The sequence below is a fragment of the Hypoxylon trugodes genome (assembly GCF_022578975.1).
Source record: "Hypoxylon trugodes strain CBS 135444 unplaced genomic scaffold F4822scaffold_1, whole genome shotgun sequence".
Taxonomy (NCBI): domain Eukaryota; kingdom Fungi; phylum Ascomycota; class Sordariomycetes; order Xylariales; family Hypoxylaceae; genus Hypoxylon; species Hypoxylon trugodes.
Window position 1 is genome coordinate 4,381,353 of NW_026250016.1, and position 15,574 is coordinate 4,396,926.

The 15,574-nt window shown below is 46.9% G+C and overlaps 5 protein-coding genes across 5 annotated transcripts; 1 reads left to right on the top strand and 4 right to left on the bottom strand.

Annotated features, from left to right (window-relative positions):
- Window positions 1-220: 220 nt before the first annotated feature.
- On the bottom strand, window positions 221-5,243 carry F4822DRAFT_424783 (cell division control protein; the record flags this gene model as incomplete). The annotated part of the gene is made up of 11 exons (XM_051460214.1): window positions 221-1,220; window positions 1,278-1,734; window positions 1,786-2,275; window positions 2,329-2,472; window positions 2,532-3,619; window positions 3,697-4,063; window positions 4,128-4,566; window positions 4,625-4,689; window positions 4,755-4,784; window positions 4,841-4,975; window positions 5,055-5,243. 11 exons carry the CDS (start codon window positions 5,241-5,243, stop codon window positions 221-223), a joined length of 4,404 nt encoding a protein of 1,467 aa, XP_051320080.1.
- A 1,721-nt stretch (window positions 5,244-6,964) lies between these two features.
- On the bottom strand, window positions 6,965-8,347 carry F4822DRAFT_424784 (uncharacterized protein; the record flags this gene model as incomplete). The annotated part of the gene is made up of 2 exons (XM_051460215.1): window positions 6,965-8,162; window positions 8,337-8,347. The coding sequence occupies 2 exons, from the start codon at window positions 8,345-8,347 to the stop codon at window positions 6,965-6,967; spliced, it is 1,209 nt and encodes a 402-aa protein (XP_051320081.1).
- Window positions 8,348-9,463: 1,116 nt separating this feature from the next.
- F4822DRAFT_435936 (FolC bifunctional protein) lies at window positions 9,464-12,108 on the top strand (the record flags this gene model as incomplete). The annotated part of the gene is made up of 3 exons (XM_051462255.1): window positions 9,464-10,671; window positions 11,220-11,420; window positions 11,553-12,108. 3 exons carry the CDS (start codon window positions 9,464-9,466, stop codon window positions 12,106-12,108), a joined length of 1,965 nt encoding a protein of 654 aa, XP_051320082.1.
- Window positions 12,109-12,122: 14 nt separating this feature from the next.
- F4822DRAFT_44986 (uncharacterized protein) lies at window positions 12,123-13,491 on the bottom strand. Its single transcript, XM_051463485.1, has 3 exons — window positions 12,975-13,491; window positions 12,653-12,900; window positions 12,123-12,582 (listed from the first exon to the last, which is right to left on the bottom strand). Exons 1-3 carry the CDS (start codon window positions 13,307-13,309, stop codon window positions 12,137-12,139), a joined length of 1,029 nt encoding a protein of 342 aa, XP_051320083.1. The 5' UTR covers window positions 13,310-13,491; the 3' UTR covers window positions 12,123-12,136.
- Window positions 13,492-13,667: 176 nt separating this feature from the next.
- Window positions 13,668-15,020, bottom strand: F4822DRAFT_387875 (aldolase). The gene is made up of 2 exons (XM_051456833.1): window positions 14,472-15,020; window positions 13,668-14,411 (listed from the first exon to the last, which is right to left on the bottom strand). The coding sequence occupies exons 1-2, from the start codon at window positions 14,918-14,920 to the stop codon at window positions 13,880-13,882; spliced, it is 981 nt and encodes a 326-aa protein (XP_051320084.1). The 5' UTR covers window positions 14,921-15,020; the 3' UTR covers window positions 13,668-13,879.
- Window positions 15,021-15,574: the final 554 nt, after the last annotated feature.

Sequence of the window (15,574 nt, forward strand, 5' to 3'; positions counted from 1 at the left end):
TAGCAAGACGTGAACCCCTCCTCAAATGCTGCCTTAGAATGCGAAAATCCCCTCCCCTCTTTTCTATAGACGTAGAAAGGTTGCAATATCATAAACTTTTTGCTTTTTGTGTGGCGTCTTGTCTCCCCACTGCGAAGTTTAACTAAGTACTTAAGAAATCAGGGTTTGTGTTTGTTAATGTGACTTGGCTCTTTAATCATTGAAATCATCATTAGACCATCTAGTTATTCCACTTCTGCTTGCCTTCGCTCGGCGCTCGGCTTCTTCTCGATTTCCCCAATATCGATGAAGACGAAGCACTGGTACGACTGCTAGAAATGACGCTCGACTCTGAGATTGATGGCCTGCCGGAGAATCGACTGATGCCCTCTGATGAACTCCCTATGTTCTCCTTATTCGACATCATAATCTCACTTTGAGAGACAGCTGCGGCTGCACTTAAGCTGGGCCTAGAAGCGTATATACCCGAATTTCTTGGTAATCTGCTTCTACCACCGCTCGAGCTACCTGACTGTACGTCGGTGCTTGATCGGCGAGGAGAACTTATAGGTATACTAGAGATACCATCACGACTTCCAGGACGATACGATATGGATTCACGTCCATGTGCGGAAGAGCGTTTTGGACTAGATGCCACTTCGATGATTGCGGGGTGTCGCGGTTCGCGAGGTCCTTGTGTTGGTGTAATAGGAACTGAATGAGACGAATGAAGCGAAGGAGGTGTGAATATGCGACCGCTAGATCGCGTACGGTGGGATCCTGTATTTGAACTTTGTGACGCCGATAGGGGCGCAACTATTGGGTTGGAATTGCTGTCTATGTGGGAAGCGACAAGATCCGATGCCAAGTTTCGCACAAGTACGGCAGAGTCCTTCTCAGCAAGGATTTTGATATCGTCGAGTAGTGATCGGAGCTGTTTGTCGTTGAGATCGCTGAAGTAGTCGGTTTCTCGAGCTTCAAGTATGTTTCGAACGAGACGTAGAAGATTGAGGCGTACCACAGCCTTTTTGTGAGATAGTTTCTGGGCAATTCCAGAATACATGTTTGATTTAGCTAGGGAAGCTGCCAAAGATGGAGAAAGTCGAAGAACTTTTAGCAATGGTTCTAAGAGATTAGGATCGAAGGCGTTCGTCTTTTGGGTGTTGAAACAAGATACGATTGCGTCTGTAAATTGGCCATTTAGGAGGTGGCCTTCAACCTTTGCCGTTTCTTCTTGCAACCTGATAGTAAATTAGTCGGCAAATTTTCATTCTTCCAGGGGGTTGGAGTTTACTCACCAAACGAAAATGGCGTCTAACGCAGTGACTTGCCAGTATTGGTCTGCTATTAGTGAGACATAGAAATCTAGACCTTGGTTTTGCCATAAGAAACGACGGCCCTTGCTTCCTGAATGGGCCATATCGCAGAGAATAGGTAGAGCGAATTCTCTTGGAGGTCGATCAGTCTTCATAATCCTTAACAGAAGCGGAATAATCCCGTTCACAGCGGCGTATTCTTGGCGATCCTTGCTTAGGCGGCAAAGATTAAACATGGTGTTGAGTACTTGGTTAGAGATCTCACGTAAATGGGATCGTCCCTTATCCAAGACACTGTCGAGGAGGGTAATGAGAAGGTCGATCGCATCTGCAGCATGGAGAGCATCAAGAGTTGTTGAAAGCATTGACAAGTTCTTGATGAACTTTAGCATCGTAATTTGGTGTATAGGAGTCATGCGTTTAAGATCCTTGAGAACACCTAGATTCGCGTTAGCTGGAATCCACAAAGCTATAAAATCAAGTTGCTTACTCTTCAGAACTTGTCGATCGGCCACCATCTCCTTGACATAATTCTCGGCTTGTGCGAATAAGTAGAAGATGTTGACGATACGACCTTCAATCAGTTCTGCTAATTCAGTCTCGACATCTCGATCTAAGACACGATGGAGAACAAGAGCAAGGGGATCCAAGATGTTGCTCCTGGAGAATATTCGACAGAAATCGTTCTTCGGGGTAGGGCCTTGAAGTTCAAAGACGTTCCAAATACCATTCACACCGATGAGTACTAAGTCCCTTGCGCTATCGTAATCTTCATCCAAGAATTCAACGAGAACATTGAGACCACCTGCACTAACAAACATCTGCAGTGTAAGGGTTGATGTTTGGTACATTTGTCTCACAAACGCTGCGGCCTCTAATCGGATTTCGTTTGAGTATTGCCTTGCGGCGAACTTGGTAATAATGGGAATACCACCGACGAAGCATAAGTTCTCTTGAAGTTCGACGTCGTCTAATATAATCTAGATAACAAGTCAGTGATAGTGCTACTAGCTACAGGGCTAAGTTGACATACCGTGTTGACGACTTGCAGCAATTGCAGGATCATCTGCTGCCTACTTTTGACCGTACAAGGTTCCAGTATCTCCAAGATGGGTAGTAGCCCGTGGGCACTGATGATCAGATTTTTGACCTCGGTGTTTTCCCAAAGTAATCCCAGCTAAAATTGGATGTCAGCATACAAACCTGCTACTCACAAAGAAACCGAATGATACTAACCAAATCACCCGAAAGCTCAAGCAGTATATCCTCGCCTTCAGTAGTCTTGAGCGAGCGAACAAGCTCCTCAATCCTTTCGGCAAGTCGCGCATGTCGATCACGCGCAAGGTTTGCCTCCAAATCCATTTCATCCCAGCCTGGATCCATAGATGCAAATGGATCGTCTTCGTCTTCGTCGTCACCAAGCCACGAATTGTTAGACAATCGAGAAAGAACCATAAAATTCCCGTCCTCAGACCCACGATCACTCTCCTCCTTTTCGGTTAGATTATCGCCGGGTCCGAATATGTCGGAGAAATCCTCGTCCCCTTCATCTTCGGCAAATTTTTGAATCTCAATAGACGATTTCGATCGCTGCAGTGGTCGGTCGGGTAAAGCTGACGGTCGCGCCGAAGGTTGCCTTCTTATGCTTCCCGCCTCGGGAGACTGCATAGACCGCGGCAGACTAGTTAGATCCGAAGGGTGAAAGAGCTGCGGTGTATCAGGCTGTACCCTTGCGTGTGAGCGTTGATTTGATTTTTTAGGTGTATGGGGTGTACGGGGTGGGATAGGGCTAGACAGGATGGGTCGTAGTTGGGTGTGGTGTACCTTCTTCGAGAGCCCTAGCCCCTGGTTAAAGACGCTGTCATTATCGTCAAAGAGATCAGAGTAATCTTCCACCGATTGTTCTCTATATACCACATCAGGTCTTGGTGGTAATTGGAACCTACTGCCAAGTTGGTTTTTGGGTTGGGATTTTTGTTTGTGGTGGCCGCTTGGTGGTCGTTTGCGGGGAGATGATTTGGATGACTGTGGTTTCGATTCCACGGGTTTATCGGGTTTGGCAGCCATCTTCCAATTGGGACGAATTGTCTTTTCTAAGGGGTCTTCGTCCTGGATTGGATGTAATTTATTCATCGTCATTAGCTCACCACCGTAATCATTATCCCAGCTCGCCGAGATATCGCGTGAACTGTCGATCGATGCGAATGCCTTTAATCGGTCTGCGGAAAGCATACCGCCGAAATGGTCTTGCGGTTTAACGTGCGGAAGCTTAAGAGCACTCGGCGAAATAGCGGTAGCAAAGTCATCGTCCCAATTATCATCATCTGGAGAAAATCAACAAACAAATGAGAATATGTAGCGAAACGGAGAGGAGTGGGCTATATGCAGGTGCCTAACATACCTGCAAGTTCAGGAGATCGGAAATCATTCGCGGTGGGTCTGGGCTTGCCCAATGCAAAGGGTGCTTTGGCTGGAGTTGGCAAATTGGACCTAGATTGTTCCTGCGATGTAAATCTTGAGCCTTGGTGGCCATGGAAGGGGATCGAGTCGGAACCACCGGAAGCTCGTAAGTTGGTTTCTGAAGAGGTGAGTGCCTTGTTCCATTGTTTGACTTCTTCAACAGCCTGGCTAAAGTTGCCGGGGGCTTTGGCTACCGGGGCGTCACTTCGTCGGCAACCTACGATCCAATTGTGTTTCAATAACTTCCTTGCCGAGACACGTAGATTCGGATCCTTCTGGAAACACTGGATAAGAAAGTCACGCGCAGCCTAAACCACAGTCAGCCTCAACTCTTATTGGGCTTGAAGCCAACCGTGTAGGGAAATTACAGACCGACGATACACCTTCGGGTAAAGGTGGATGATCATCGTTAACAATAGCAAATAAAGCAGGCATAGCTTGTAAATGGTGATACGGAGGTTTACCAGACAACAGCTCAATAACTGTGCAGCCCAAACTCCAAATGTCGGACGCAGGCGTAGCACCGGACAGCTCAATAATCTCAGGGGCCATCCAATATGGTGTTCCCACCACCTGAGCTTCCTTGTCGGGTCCGGCGAGAGTACTAGTCGACACGCCAAAGTCTGCAAGTTTCACCTTGCCATCTTTGGTTGTTAAGATGTTGGCACCTTTGATATCTCTATGTATCACACCCTGGTCGTGTAGATATTGTAGACCTTGAAGAACCTGGGTCATATAAACCCCAACTAGGTTCTCTGGGAACTTCCCGTACGCTTTGCATATCGAATGTAGAGAACCGTTCTCGCAGTACCTAAAGCAGTCAGCACCCCTAAGCATGCAACAATGCTGGCGAGATATAGACAGCCTACTCGAGGATAATGTTAAGACAATCTGTCGATTTGACAAATCCAATGTACTTGACAATGTTGTCATGCTAGATAACGTTAGAGCCCAAGACCTGGCGCGATTCTTTGATGCAGGGAAAGTGGTATTCCTTACATTCAGGTTCTTCAGTAGATCGATCTCGGCCTGTAACATATCAGTCTCCCTCATGCACACGCGCCAAGTATAGTGTACCAACGCACCTCAATCATTCGTAGCTCACTCTTTGGCAAGTTCACCAATTTGATCTGCTTAACCGCAACGGCCTCGCCCGTGCCCCAGTGGATAGCCTTATACACAGAGCCGAAAGCTCCTTTGCCTAGACATTCTCCTAGACGCTATAACAACACCTAGTCAGCCCTATACAAAACCAAGCACGCGCAAGTCCGTCTTCGCATATATCCAGCATGCACATACGTAATCTCTTAGTCCCGGATCTTGTAACGCCTTTTCACGTCCACCATTTTCTTTCCTGGGTGTATTGGGGGTTCGGTCGTGCCTCGCGGCCACCGCGGCAGCTTTCCCGTTAGCCGCAGAGCTGTAACGTCGTTCGCCCGACGAGGAGCCGTTGGAGGGATGGGGGCCGTGGCCCGAGCTGGGCGCCATGGCCGGTGGTCCGTACGTCGGTTTTCGCCTCCCCTGGGAATACTAAGGCGAGGCTATTTGTCGATGTTTACAAGGGAGGGGAAATAGGAGGGGTGGGAAAAGGTGGTGGTATGGCGGAGCATGCGTCGATGGCGAGGGGCCAACAGATCGGTATTTCTTTTTCACATTCCAGCTATAACTAGTATTCTCTATATCTCCTTTTTCGCGTTGCGTTCAACCTGTTCTACCAATCAACCCCGGGATAAAATAGTTCTAGGTAGAAATACGGGTCTCGATAATCGGTGGAGGGGCTTCGGTTTTTCAATTTACTCGTTACTCGTTACTCGTCCGACATCTACGTAAACTCGAAATAAAAAAAGGAGGGACTGAAAGGTCAGGTTGGGTTGGATTCAGGTCGAGTTTGGAAGAGGGAACAAATCTCAGCCTCACATAGCTTTTCTACCATGAATGAATAATAATTCCCCGAATATTGGTTCCCAATGTGGGGAAAGGGAAGTAAAGAGAGGGAGAAGTCACAGTTGCATGTAACTTCAGGTATAAATGAATGGCATTGGCTTGTGTAGTGTAGCGTAGCGTGATGTGTTGTATGTGGATGTGTGTGTTTTTGTATTTTGTATATTGTATTGTGTGGTAAGAGACGTAGAGACGTAGAGACCAAGCAAGGAGAGGGAAAGAATTTAGGCGCCCAATTATAGCTTCAGGTTGCAGTTCCTGGAATGTTTCAAAAAGAGGCTCCATCCCATAATGGGCAGTAATCGGTGCTAACGCTGCATTAATCGGGTGCTAATTGGTACCGATAAGCTAATAATCTAATTGTTACCGTGTGCTTTCCTTCGGAATAGCCTACCTACATACACTACATATATAGCATAGGGCGTAATTCAGGCACGTTTCAGCGCGACACTTTACTGGTCCAGCGGGGTTTTTCTTAGTATAAGCAGCTACTGCAGCTAGCCTTAAGTTCAAGTCCTGTAACGATACATAATACATCGGCAAGCGCTGGTCAATGCCTTTTATTCCTTACGATGTATCCACTATCTTGTACTTCTAATATGATAGACCTCCTATAAGATACATAGTTATCGATAGGCTCAAGTCCGAGAATTACGTAGACGATATCCACCAGATTAGAATTGAAGATGCGCAACTCACATAACAGGGAGAGCTTCAAAGTAAAAAAAGAAGAAAAAAAAACCATATTACACGTAACTATCTAGGCATATAATATATCATACAAATCACAATATTAGAAAAACAAGTAGAAGATAGTTTGTCCATAAGTCTCAATTGTATAGGATACCTACAGCAACAACAGATTCCTATACTACAAGCAAGTACCAGCTAGATGCAAGTCGGATAGAGCCAGAGTACACACACCAAAGCTTGTTGGTTCCAGCCTTCCTCGCAAAAGACCAATACCATCACATGGTCAATATAATACAACCGACACAAACCACAAGACACTTCCCTATAGTGTCGCGAACGCCAACTCCTACAGCTTTCCCTTGCCTGCTTGCCTATCCCCCTGCCTGAATAGAATGCGTCGTCGCACTCTAAACGCACTTGATATTCTTTTTCCGGAACGCCAATTTCCATGACCATCAAAGAAACGAAGAAAACAAAACTTAGTAGACTACCAAATCAGATGCATCCCTTTTTGTCCTTTTTCGAACTGAGTGCAAGCCGCCATGCCACGCCTAAAGATCTATTCGTTCCAACAACTAGTTCAGCTCGTCCCAAGCCAACGAAGAAGACATCGAACGGGTAAGACCAGCTTCTGCCCACCACTCATCTGGAATATCTTCACGGGTCGCAAGGCCACGAACGATGCGATGCATACCGGAGAGCCACTCAGGGTCATCGGAAGCCACTGCTGCATAGGATCGTCTGCTAAGAGGAGTAGGTCGTCGGGGTGGTAACAAGGAAGGTATCTCATCCGAGTCGTTGTCTTCGGCGCCGTCCGTCTCGTTGACTGGGTCACAAGGAGGCTCAACGTCAGCTTCTGGGGTTGTGATAGTCGTGTATGACGAAGGAGCAGTAGGATTCTGAGAATTTTGAGATGCAGCAATCGAGGCAAACGAAGAGCCTACGCTCGGGGGTTGCGGATCCGGCGTCAGAGTTGATTGAAGAGTATCCCATACGCCATCTCCCTCAGGGCTAAGGCTTCGGTTTCGATCACCTAGTCCATCCATATTGTATCGTACGCGAGGTGGTAATCGAGAGCTAGAATAGGGTGTGTGGCGGGTGTATCGGCGACGAGCACGATGGGGATAAATTATATCGTCGAAACCACCTGGAGGATAGTCTGATACAATGGCACCCCAGGCAGGAGGTAAAGTTAGACCGCTATCTCTAGCCAGCAGGGCACGCGACGAAATAGCATATCGGGGTCGGTGGAGATCTATACCTGCTGGAGGATTGCTGGGTGCATTGGAATCTTGCTCGTGAAGAGCGGCGAACACACGATCACTAACTCTAGTAGGACCAGTTGGTTCAGGTAGAGTTCCGAAATCACCTCGTCGCAGCAATTCTTCCATTGAAGAGTTAAGCTCTTCCTCTCCCGGCTCCTCATCATCAGGAGGCGGAACAATATCAATGTCAAGAACGTTCGGGTTATAGGGTAGATCCGAATCTGTGGGGATAGGAGGAAGACGACGAGTGGCATCGGTGCGAGGGGTATTACTAGCATTGCTAGAAGTTATGATAGCGTCATCGCCATGGAAGCGGGCAGTAAGCTCTCTAAGACGTTGCTCGCGGGTACTGCGCATTCGACGAATGTAGTTGAAATTGTTGTTTTGGCGGCGTGGTGAATGCACTCGACGAATCGTAGATCGGGCGTTAGCCGGATCGGAAGGAGAACGCCTAGGGGGGTTCGCCGCCGGTGCCGCCGTAGCATCGGGCTCAGGCTCACGCCACAATCTAGATGCGAAAGAAAAGATGTTAGCAATGAATTGTATGGTCGAAAAAAAGTTGCGCAAACACGAATTCAGTTTGAGACTAGACGGCAAATGTGATTACGCAGATTGAACGTGTCTTAGAGCATTCTGGCGAGAATGCGCGTGCAAATAAACGCGACGCGATAATAGTACTTACGGTAGACCCATTTTGTCAGTTAAGCCAGTAAGCGCGTGGCGACGGGTAGAATTGGGACAACGGGCAATAGTTGAGTTACGCCAGTATGATTGAAGCGCAAGGCTAGTGAAAGGTAGAGTAGAATTAGAATAGTGAGGAATAGAGTGTGGTGTGATGGATGTGATGGTATTGTCGCGAAGCGGCCAGTACGGCGTACTATCGTAAATTCAATTCCAAGTGAACAATTAAAGTAAAGAACAACAATCGCCCAAAACGCCGCAAAGAGCAATTTGCAAATAAATAGACAAGAACGCGCGACAACACCACAATATGAAAAAAATTCAGCAATTGTGGTTGTGATAAAAAAAGGGTTGACCAGTGGCCTTGTCTTGTCCAGAAACTCTTCGTGGGGTCTCTCCTGATGTGGAGTGGAAAACAAAAAAGAAGGACGGCGGGAGAATCTCAAAAAAAAAAGGCCCCGGGGCAGTTTGACAATTTGGTAGGTTGGTAAACTTGGTAAGGTTAAGGAAGACGGGGAAGGCGTAACGGATGCGCGCCGACTTAAAGTGGACAGGTGCACATGTGCCCTACCAGAGTTCCTAGTCTAGCCCATAAACCCAGTTTCCTAAATGCGAGCAATCTAACCCCTACCTTCCACCCCGGGTTGCCGTGCAGCCAGCAGCAGACCCATCGGTATAGTGCTCCTAGGCTACTTCCCTATTACTATAGAAGACACCTAAAACTTAAGTATCACGCTAAACCATTTCCACGTAAGACCCTGAAAGAAGCAAGGGCAAATGCGATCGGTACGTACCGGAAATACATACATCTCCACGTCACATTCAATACATTGATATATGTACCTATAGTCTAATCCATGTACACGCTAACCCTATTCAGAGTAGTGTCATCGCTCCGAAGAACTACGTACCTCTTAGCGATAACGTTTTACAAAATCGACAGGCTGAGATTTATTCACTCTCTTACAAAGACAAATCACTCACAGCTCTTCTTCTCAATCATTCATAATATATATAATGCAATTGTCTATGACTCATATCCTGAGAATATTAGCCTCATAAAAAACACTATACATAAAAAAAGTAAACACATCAATCAACACCTATGGCTCCTAGGTAACAAGCATCATGGTGAACCTCGGCCTAGCACGTATCACCCCTCTGCTCAAGCAGACACCACAAACATGGAAAGCCATCCATGTTGCTGGAACGAACGGCAAAGGCTCTATATGCGCATATCTTACTGCTATGTTACGTGCCAATCAAATATCATGCGGCAGGTTTACTTCACCCCATCTCGTTGAACCCCGGGATAGTATCACTATCAACGATATTACCGTATCGGAAACGAAATTCAAGCACTTCGAAGACCTTGTGAAGAAGAGAAATGAAGAACATCATCTTGGCGCGAGTGAGTTTGAACTCCTCACAGCCACAGCTTTTGAGATATTTGAAGCCGAAAAGGTCGAAGTTGGTGTAATCGAAGTAGGATTAGGCGGGACGCTCGATGCGACGAACGTGCTAAAACAGAAATGCATCACCGTCATCGCCAAGATCGGCCTCGACCATCAATCATTTTTAGGAAATACAATCGAGGAGATTGCCCTTCAGAAGGCTGGGATCATGCGAAAAGGGGTTCCCTGTGTCGTGGATAGCAGTAATCCAAGGTCTGTTTTAGATGTTCTTCAAAAACACGCCGACGGAACAGGTAGTACCATCCATTTCGCGGACCCGCAGTCAGACTCACTGGTGGATAAATTGCGGGCAAATCTCGAACCACACCAGCAGCAGAATCTATCGTGCGCGCATGAGGCTTTTCGACTTGCATATCCAAAACTTGCGAGTTCTACAGATATTCTTGTTTCCGCTGCCCGGGACATGGTATGGCCGGGGCGCCTTCAGAAGTTAAGCATCGAGAATACCACAGGTAGGAAGGAGAACATTCTATTAGACGGAGCTCATAACCCCCAATCTGCAGAAGTACTCTCCGCCTATATCGAAAAGCACCTACGGCCCCTGAATAAGCCAATTACCTGGGTACTTGCCGCTACACAAGGCAAAGATGTATCAGAAATGTTCAAGTTACTACTCCGTGACGGCGATTCCATAACGACAGTCGAATTCGGCCCTGTCGACCAGATGCCCTGGGTCCAGCCGACAAATTCAGCAACATTGCTCAACACCGCAAGCCAATGCGGTGCTGCTATATCGTCACGGTTTGACGCATCTACGGACGTGCGCTTAGCCCTGAATTGGGCAAGCCAAAATTCAAATGAAGGGCCGCTTGTTATTGCAGGGAGTCTTTATCTTGTATCTGATATTTTCAAATTGCTTATGTCTAAAGCGGTATGAAAACGAAGGGATATCGCATAGAATCTTGTATACCGCGATCGCGATCGCGATAACGGTATCGCAAGGCATTAGCCACGCGAAGCCTAGAAATCTAAAAGGTTCGGATTTCAGCCGCGAGGTAGGTATGACACATGATTTACGAAGTCTTATGAACCGGTTCAACATGTTTGGCAGGTATTAGGAAGGTTAGGCAAACCCAACGATCATAGGTGGGATACACATATGTCCAGCTACACTCCAAAGTCACCCAACATAAAGTTAAAGCGGGTATACAATACTTTGGAATTGCCCACCGGTCACTCAACATGGCCTCCATGGATCAGGGAATCAACTCCTCTTGCTACTCTAGCTATTTATTATACGAAACACACAATGTGTTGTTCAGATACTATGGATATCATCATACAATACAATATCCATAAAAGGACACCATTAGTCGCATAATAAATATGCATGTAATCAATCCTCCATTTCCTGTACTAAAACTCTTCCAAATCTCAATTCTGCGCGTAAAATAAACATCAAATTTCAGTATGCCTCTACAAGTACCAGAGCACTTAATCATAGTATGCTGCCACGGAATATGGCTCGAGGGATCCGAAAACGGTCACGATGAGAGTGAATGGCTCATCGCTGGGTTTCAAAAGGGCGAGACGCCAACATTCATCAACCATATCAAAATTGGACTCCGCGCCTTGAAAGAGAATGATAATTATGTGTTGATGTTTTCAGGGTGAGCTCCCCTTAACTTATCTCTCATTTCATTTCATGTCTACCTAGGTAGCCTTACAATGTAGAACCGGGCGAAGTTTATTTCACAACGAGATATTTGAATTCGACTTCGTAAGATTGACTCTATCTACAGAGGCCCCACAAGAAAGGAAACCCATCTATCGGAAGCACAAAGCTACGCCAACCTCGCCAGCGCAAACTCATACTTCGGAATCGTCTCCGAGGCTGAAGTTACGGGTCGGATATCCTGCGAAGAGCGTGCTCTCGACTCATTTTATAACGTTTTATTCTCGCTTACCAAATTTTGGAGCGAGTACCACACCTGGCCAGAGAAAATAACCATAGTGAGCCATCTCTTCAAACACGAGCGCCTCGTGAATCTCCACTGCAGCGCTATTGGGTATCCTCTTAATCGTGTTACGTTCTTGGGGTCGGATCCACCGGGTATGACGGATGGCACCAACGAGGCCGCCATAAATGGTATCGTTGAAGCAGATAATCAATGGAGGGAGGATCCTCATGGGAAGGGGGAGCTTTTAGCTAATAAACGTCGGAAAAGAAATCCATGGGGAACCGCTCAGACGCTTTTCCTTGATGATGGTGATCGAACGCGCAGTGGTGTACAAGTCAAGATCATTGAGGGAGAGGAATATCTTGAAGGAAGTCTTCAGCCATGGTCAAACGTATGAGAATACAGCATAGCTTCATGTACTGAAACTAAATCTTAGGAGGCGCAGTGGGGTCTGCTAGAGCCACGCTATCGAGAATGAATCGCACTGCATCGTTTTTCATATTAGGAGTGAATTGATGGCCAATCCCTAGGTAGACATTGTCTTCCACATAAATATTTGCCGCCGATGTAGCCGCCTTGAAATGCTGGAGGAAAGGTTCGCTGGCTGAATACGGGACAAGCTTATCCGCGCCGCCAGAAAGGATTTGGAACCTCTTTCCCGTAATATTCGCTTGTGTGAATTTACGAGCCGACACTTCCGCTTCCAATGCGTAGGGCGCATCCATCCCGAATAATATGGTTTTGGGATCGTATTTGTTGCATGTGGCTACTAATGCATCCGGGAAGTCTTTGCTGCCGAAGAAAGACGCACCTTCATCGGATTGCCCATATGTTTCTAACCTGGATAGTCGCGCGCGGTCTTTCATGAGATCTATATGTCGTTAGCGTTCGGTATTCATAGATTTTTATCTTTTCTAGGTATGATTAGTTCTGGAACTCACTCATGTAATCAGGACACCCGATCACCATAACACCAGCCGTAACTCTAGGGTCCGCGAATAGTAATTGCCAGGCAGTATGTCCACCGAGACTAATACCAAGCACCAAGTTATGATCGATGTGCCTCTTTCCACCATTAGACGAGGCGCCTGGACCGTCTCCGTTGCCAAAGAGATAGCCGGGCAGCAGATCGAGTAGATTTATGTTATCTACAACAGTACCAGTGATAGTTCCAAGCATATCTTGAGCACTATTCAAATGTAAGGATTAGTCAATGTATTTCATAGCAGTCTTTACTCAAGGGACCGCTTCAAAAGTACATACTGAGTCTTATTCCCGCGGCGCCAATCCTCATTCGCTAACTCATCCACAAGTCGCGTCCCATGATTCCTCTGATCAAAAGCGACAGCAATGAGGCCCCTCGTAGTCTGCTTCTGATGATACGCAGACAGGACTTGGCCCGCGATATTGGTCATGTCCTCCTTGCTGCGCAAACGCGGATGGTGCAGCCACAGACATGATACATTGGTCGCGGCCGGGTGTAGCTCCGCCAGGCCATATACGTCGACCTTCAATCCGGAGACAGTAAGTGTGCTGCGCGAGACGCTTGGCACGGGGGCACTGCCGGATGAGGCGAGTGGGTTGGGGGTAGCGGCCATTGTAGAATATTTAGGACAAGACGAGGGTTTCTATAGTTCTTAGATTGGCTGGGGGCTAGGGAACTCCGAAGCCATTTAAACAAAAGCAAGAATCTAGATTTATAAGCTGCTATTTATGAAATATTTGCGCTATCGCACCCGCTAAAACGCTCTCGTTTTGGAGGTAGTAAGATAAATTCATAGCAGGTTCAATTCACTGCGGGGCTCATCGGCTAGGTACTTCTTAGGAGGGTCGTGGTTGAGATTAGGTACTTTAAACCGGCACCGATTACGGTAGATCGGTTCGTTCCACCTATGTTAAATCGGCGTCATTATGGGAAGTCGCAGGCTAGTTTAGGGAACCTTCGGAGTATCTAACTCGGGCTCTGAGTATTTTATCATTCGATTATCCTTGAATTCTGCAAGTTATAGACAAACTGCCCCTATCGCCGTCGTTTGAGTCTCATCAACTTCCTGCATATAAACATACCATATCTACCCATCCATACAAATCCATATTAGGATAGCTATTTCACTTCAATGGCCTCGTCATTACCTATTCCATTTACTCCGGACAAATGAACATTGATATCACAGACTCTTTTCCACTTCCTCCATAGCATCCACATACTCCTTCCATTTCTCCCACTCCGAGTCGCCTCCCGGTATTCCTCCCAGAAGTGGCAATCTCGTACCATCTCTATCGCCTAGACCACGTAGACGACTAATTGCTTCTTTAATGCCCACAGTGCTAAATCTGACTACTATCTCTTCCATACCACTAACTTTGAATTGCAATAGCCGCCGCACTCGTATTTCCTCATCCGTAGGTTGGTTCTTGATAGATAATTCGTACAACTTCACAACAGTCTTAGGGAAGAACCCCGCGCATCCATCAATAGCCCCAGCAGCGCCCACAGACACCACGGGGAGTAATTGTTGACCTAAACCGGTGAAAGTGGCGAAATGGGAGTGATCAATTGAAGGATTCGATGCGATTTGCGCATGGTAAGATACATCGCCATGCGAAAGCTTGCATCCCACAATATTTGGATGTTTAGAAAGGGTAACAAAAGTCGAGGGGACGACTTTGACATTGTTGGAAACGCTAGGGTAGTGGTATCTAGGTACATGTCAGACGGCGTTCACCACTATATTTACAGCGCTGTAGCGGGGAACTTACATCATGACAGGTATCGGGCTACGATCAGCCACGGCGTTAAACCAGGCCACTACGCCCTCCTGCGTGCTGGCACCCGCGAAGTAACCAGGCACAAGGCATAATCCATACTGCGCACCCGCCTCCTTAGCACCCCGCAGTTGCTCAATCGTCTCTTCCACATTCTGCGTCGCGGTACCTGCGATAATGGGGTAATCCGTAAAACCCTCGCGTTCGAAAGCCTGTCGGACACCGGACAATACTTGGGACCGTTCTGCATTTGTTAGGTGGACGGCTTCGCCTGTACTCCCTAGGATCACCAATCCCTTGATACCAGCTCGCGCTAGGTACAGTGAGTGTGCGATTTGGGTATCAATGTCGACGGGCGATGCGACGGGGTCGTAGTTAGCCGCCTTCCTGCTGGCGAAGAAGGTCGGCACAGGTACATATATACCAGGTGGCGGAGCTGCCATTGTTTTAAATCTTGAGATATGAAGTCGATTTTGAGAAGATTGTGTATGTATATGACTACTTTTATTGATTCTCTAGTATCTACCTATATTTATATTCCTCAGAGTGCGAATCATCGAAGTCATTCGCTTCTACAAATCTATAAAATCCGGGGAATGACGCGGGGTTGCCATTGAGATGACGCGCCCGGTAATTCGGTAAAGTCTATAGCGAACGGCTCTTCGGGCGAGCAAAGAGCGCTGAGATTTAGCACTAGATTCAGTGATAGATCCCCTCCTTCGTTTTCTCACATTTCATCATCGATGAGTTGATGAAACTACCATGATACCCAACACGAAATGCTGATGGTAATAAGACTGCGAACTTCTCGTAAAAGTTTTTCTTACCTAGTAGCCTAGTTGGTTGGAAATAATAATATCCAGTTATCGAACTTCCACGTGGCGGTTGGCCGGTTGACTCTCCCCGCTAACCCAGCTAACCCTAGCACTTTCTTATGCGCTATTCTCTTATGTGTCTGCCTGATCCAAGTTTTATGAGCCGCAAAAGAACACCAATTCACCATGGCGGTTAGATGAGAGCAATTACTGCTACAGCTTTGGACAATCTGTTCAAATCATGATATTTCCGCTAAACAAGGCACCCTCGATCCTCGGTGT

Excerpts from the sequence above, each read along its gene's own strand:
- F4822DRAFT_44986 (XM_051463485.1), bottom strand. The coding sequence starts at position 13,309 with ATGGCCGCTACCCCCAACCCACTCGCCTCATCCGGCAGTGCCCCCGTG. Across the intron at positions 12,901-12,974 it reads CGCCGCGGGAATAAGACTCA|TGCTCAAGATATGCTTGGAA; the intron begins GTATGTACTTTT and ends ACATTTGAATAG. Across the intron at positions 12,583-12,652 it reads CGGGTGTCCTGATTACATGA|ATCTCATGAAAGACCGCGCG; the intron begins GTGAGTTCCAGA and ends AACGACATATAG.
- F4822DRAFT_387875 (XM_051456833.1), bottom strand. The coding sequence starts at position 14,920 with ATGGCAGCTCCGCCACCTGGTATATATGTACCTGTGCCGACCTTCTTC. Across the intron at positions 14,412-14,471 it reads AGCCCGATACCTGTCATGAT|ATACCACTACCCTAGCGTTT; the intron begins GTAAGTTCCCCG and ends ACATGTACCTAG.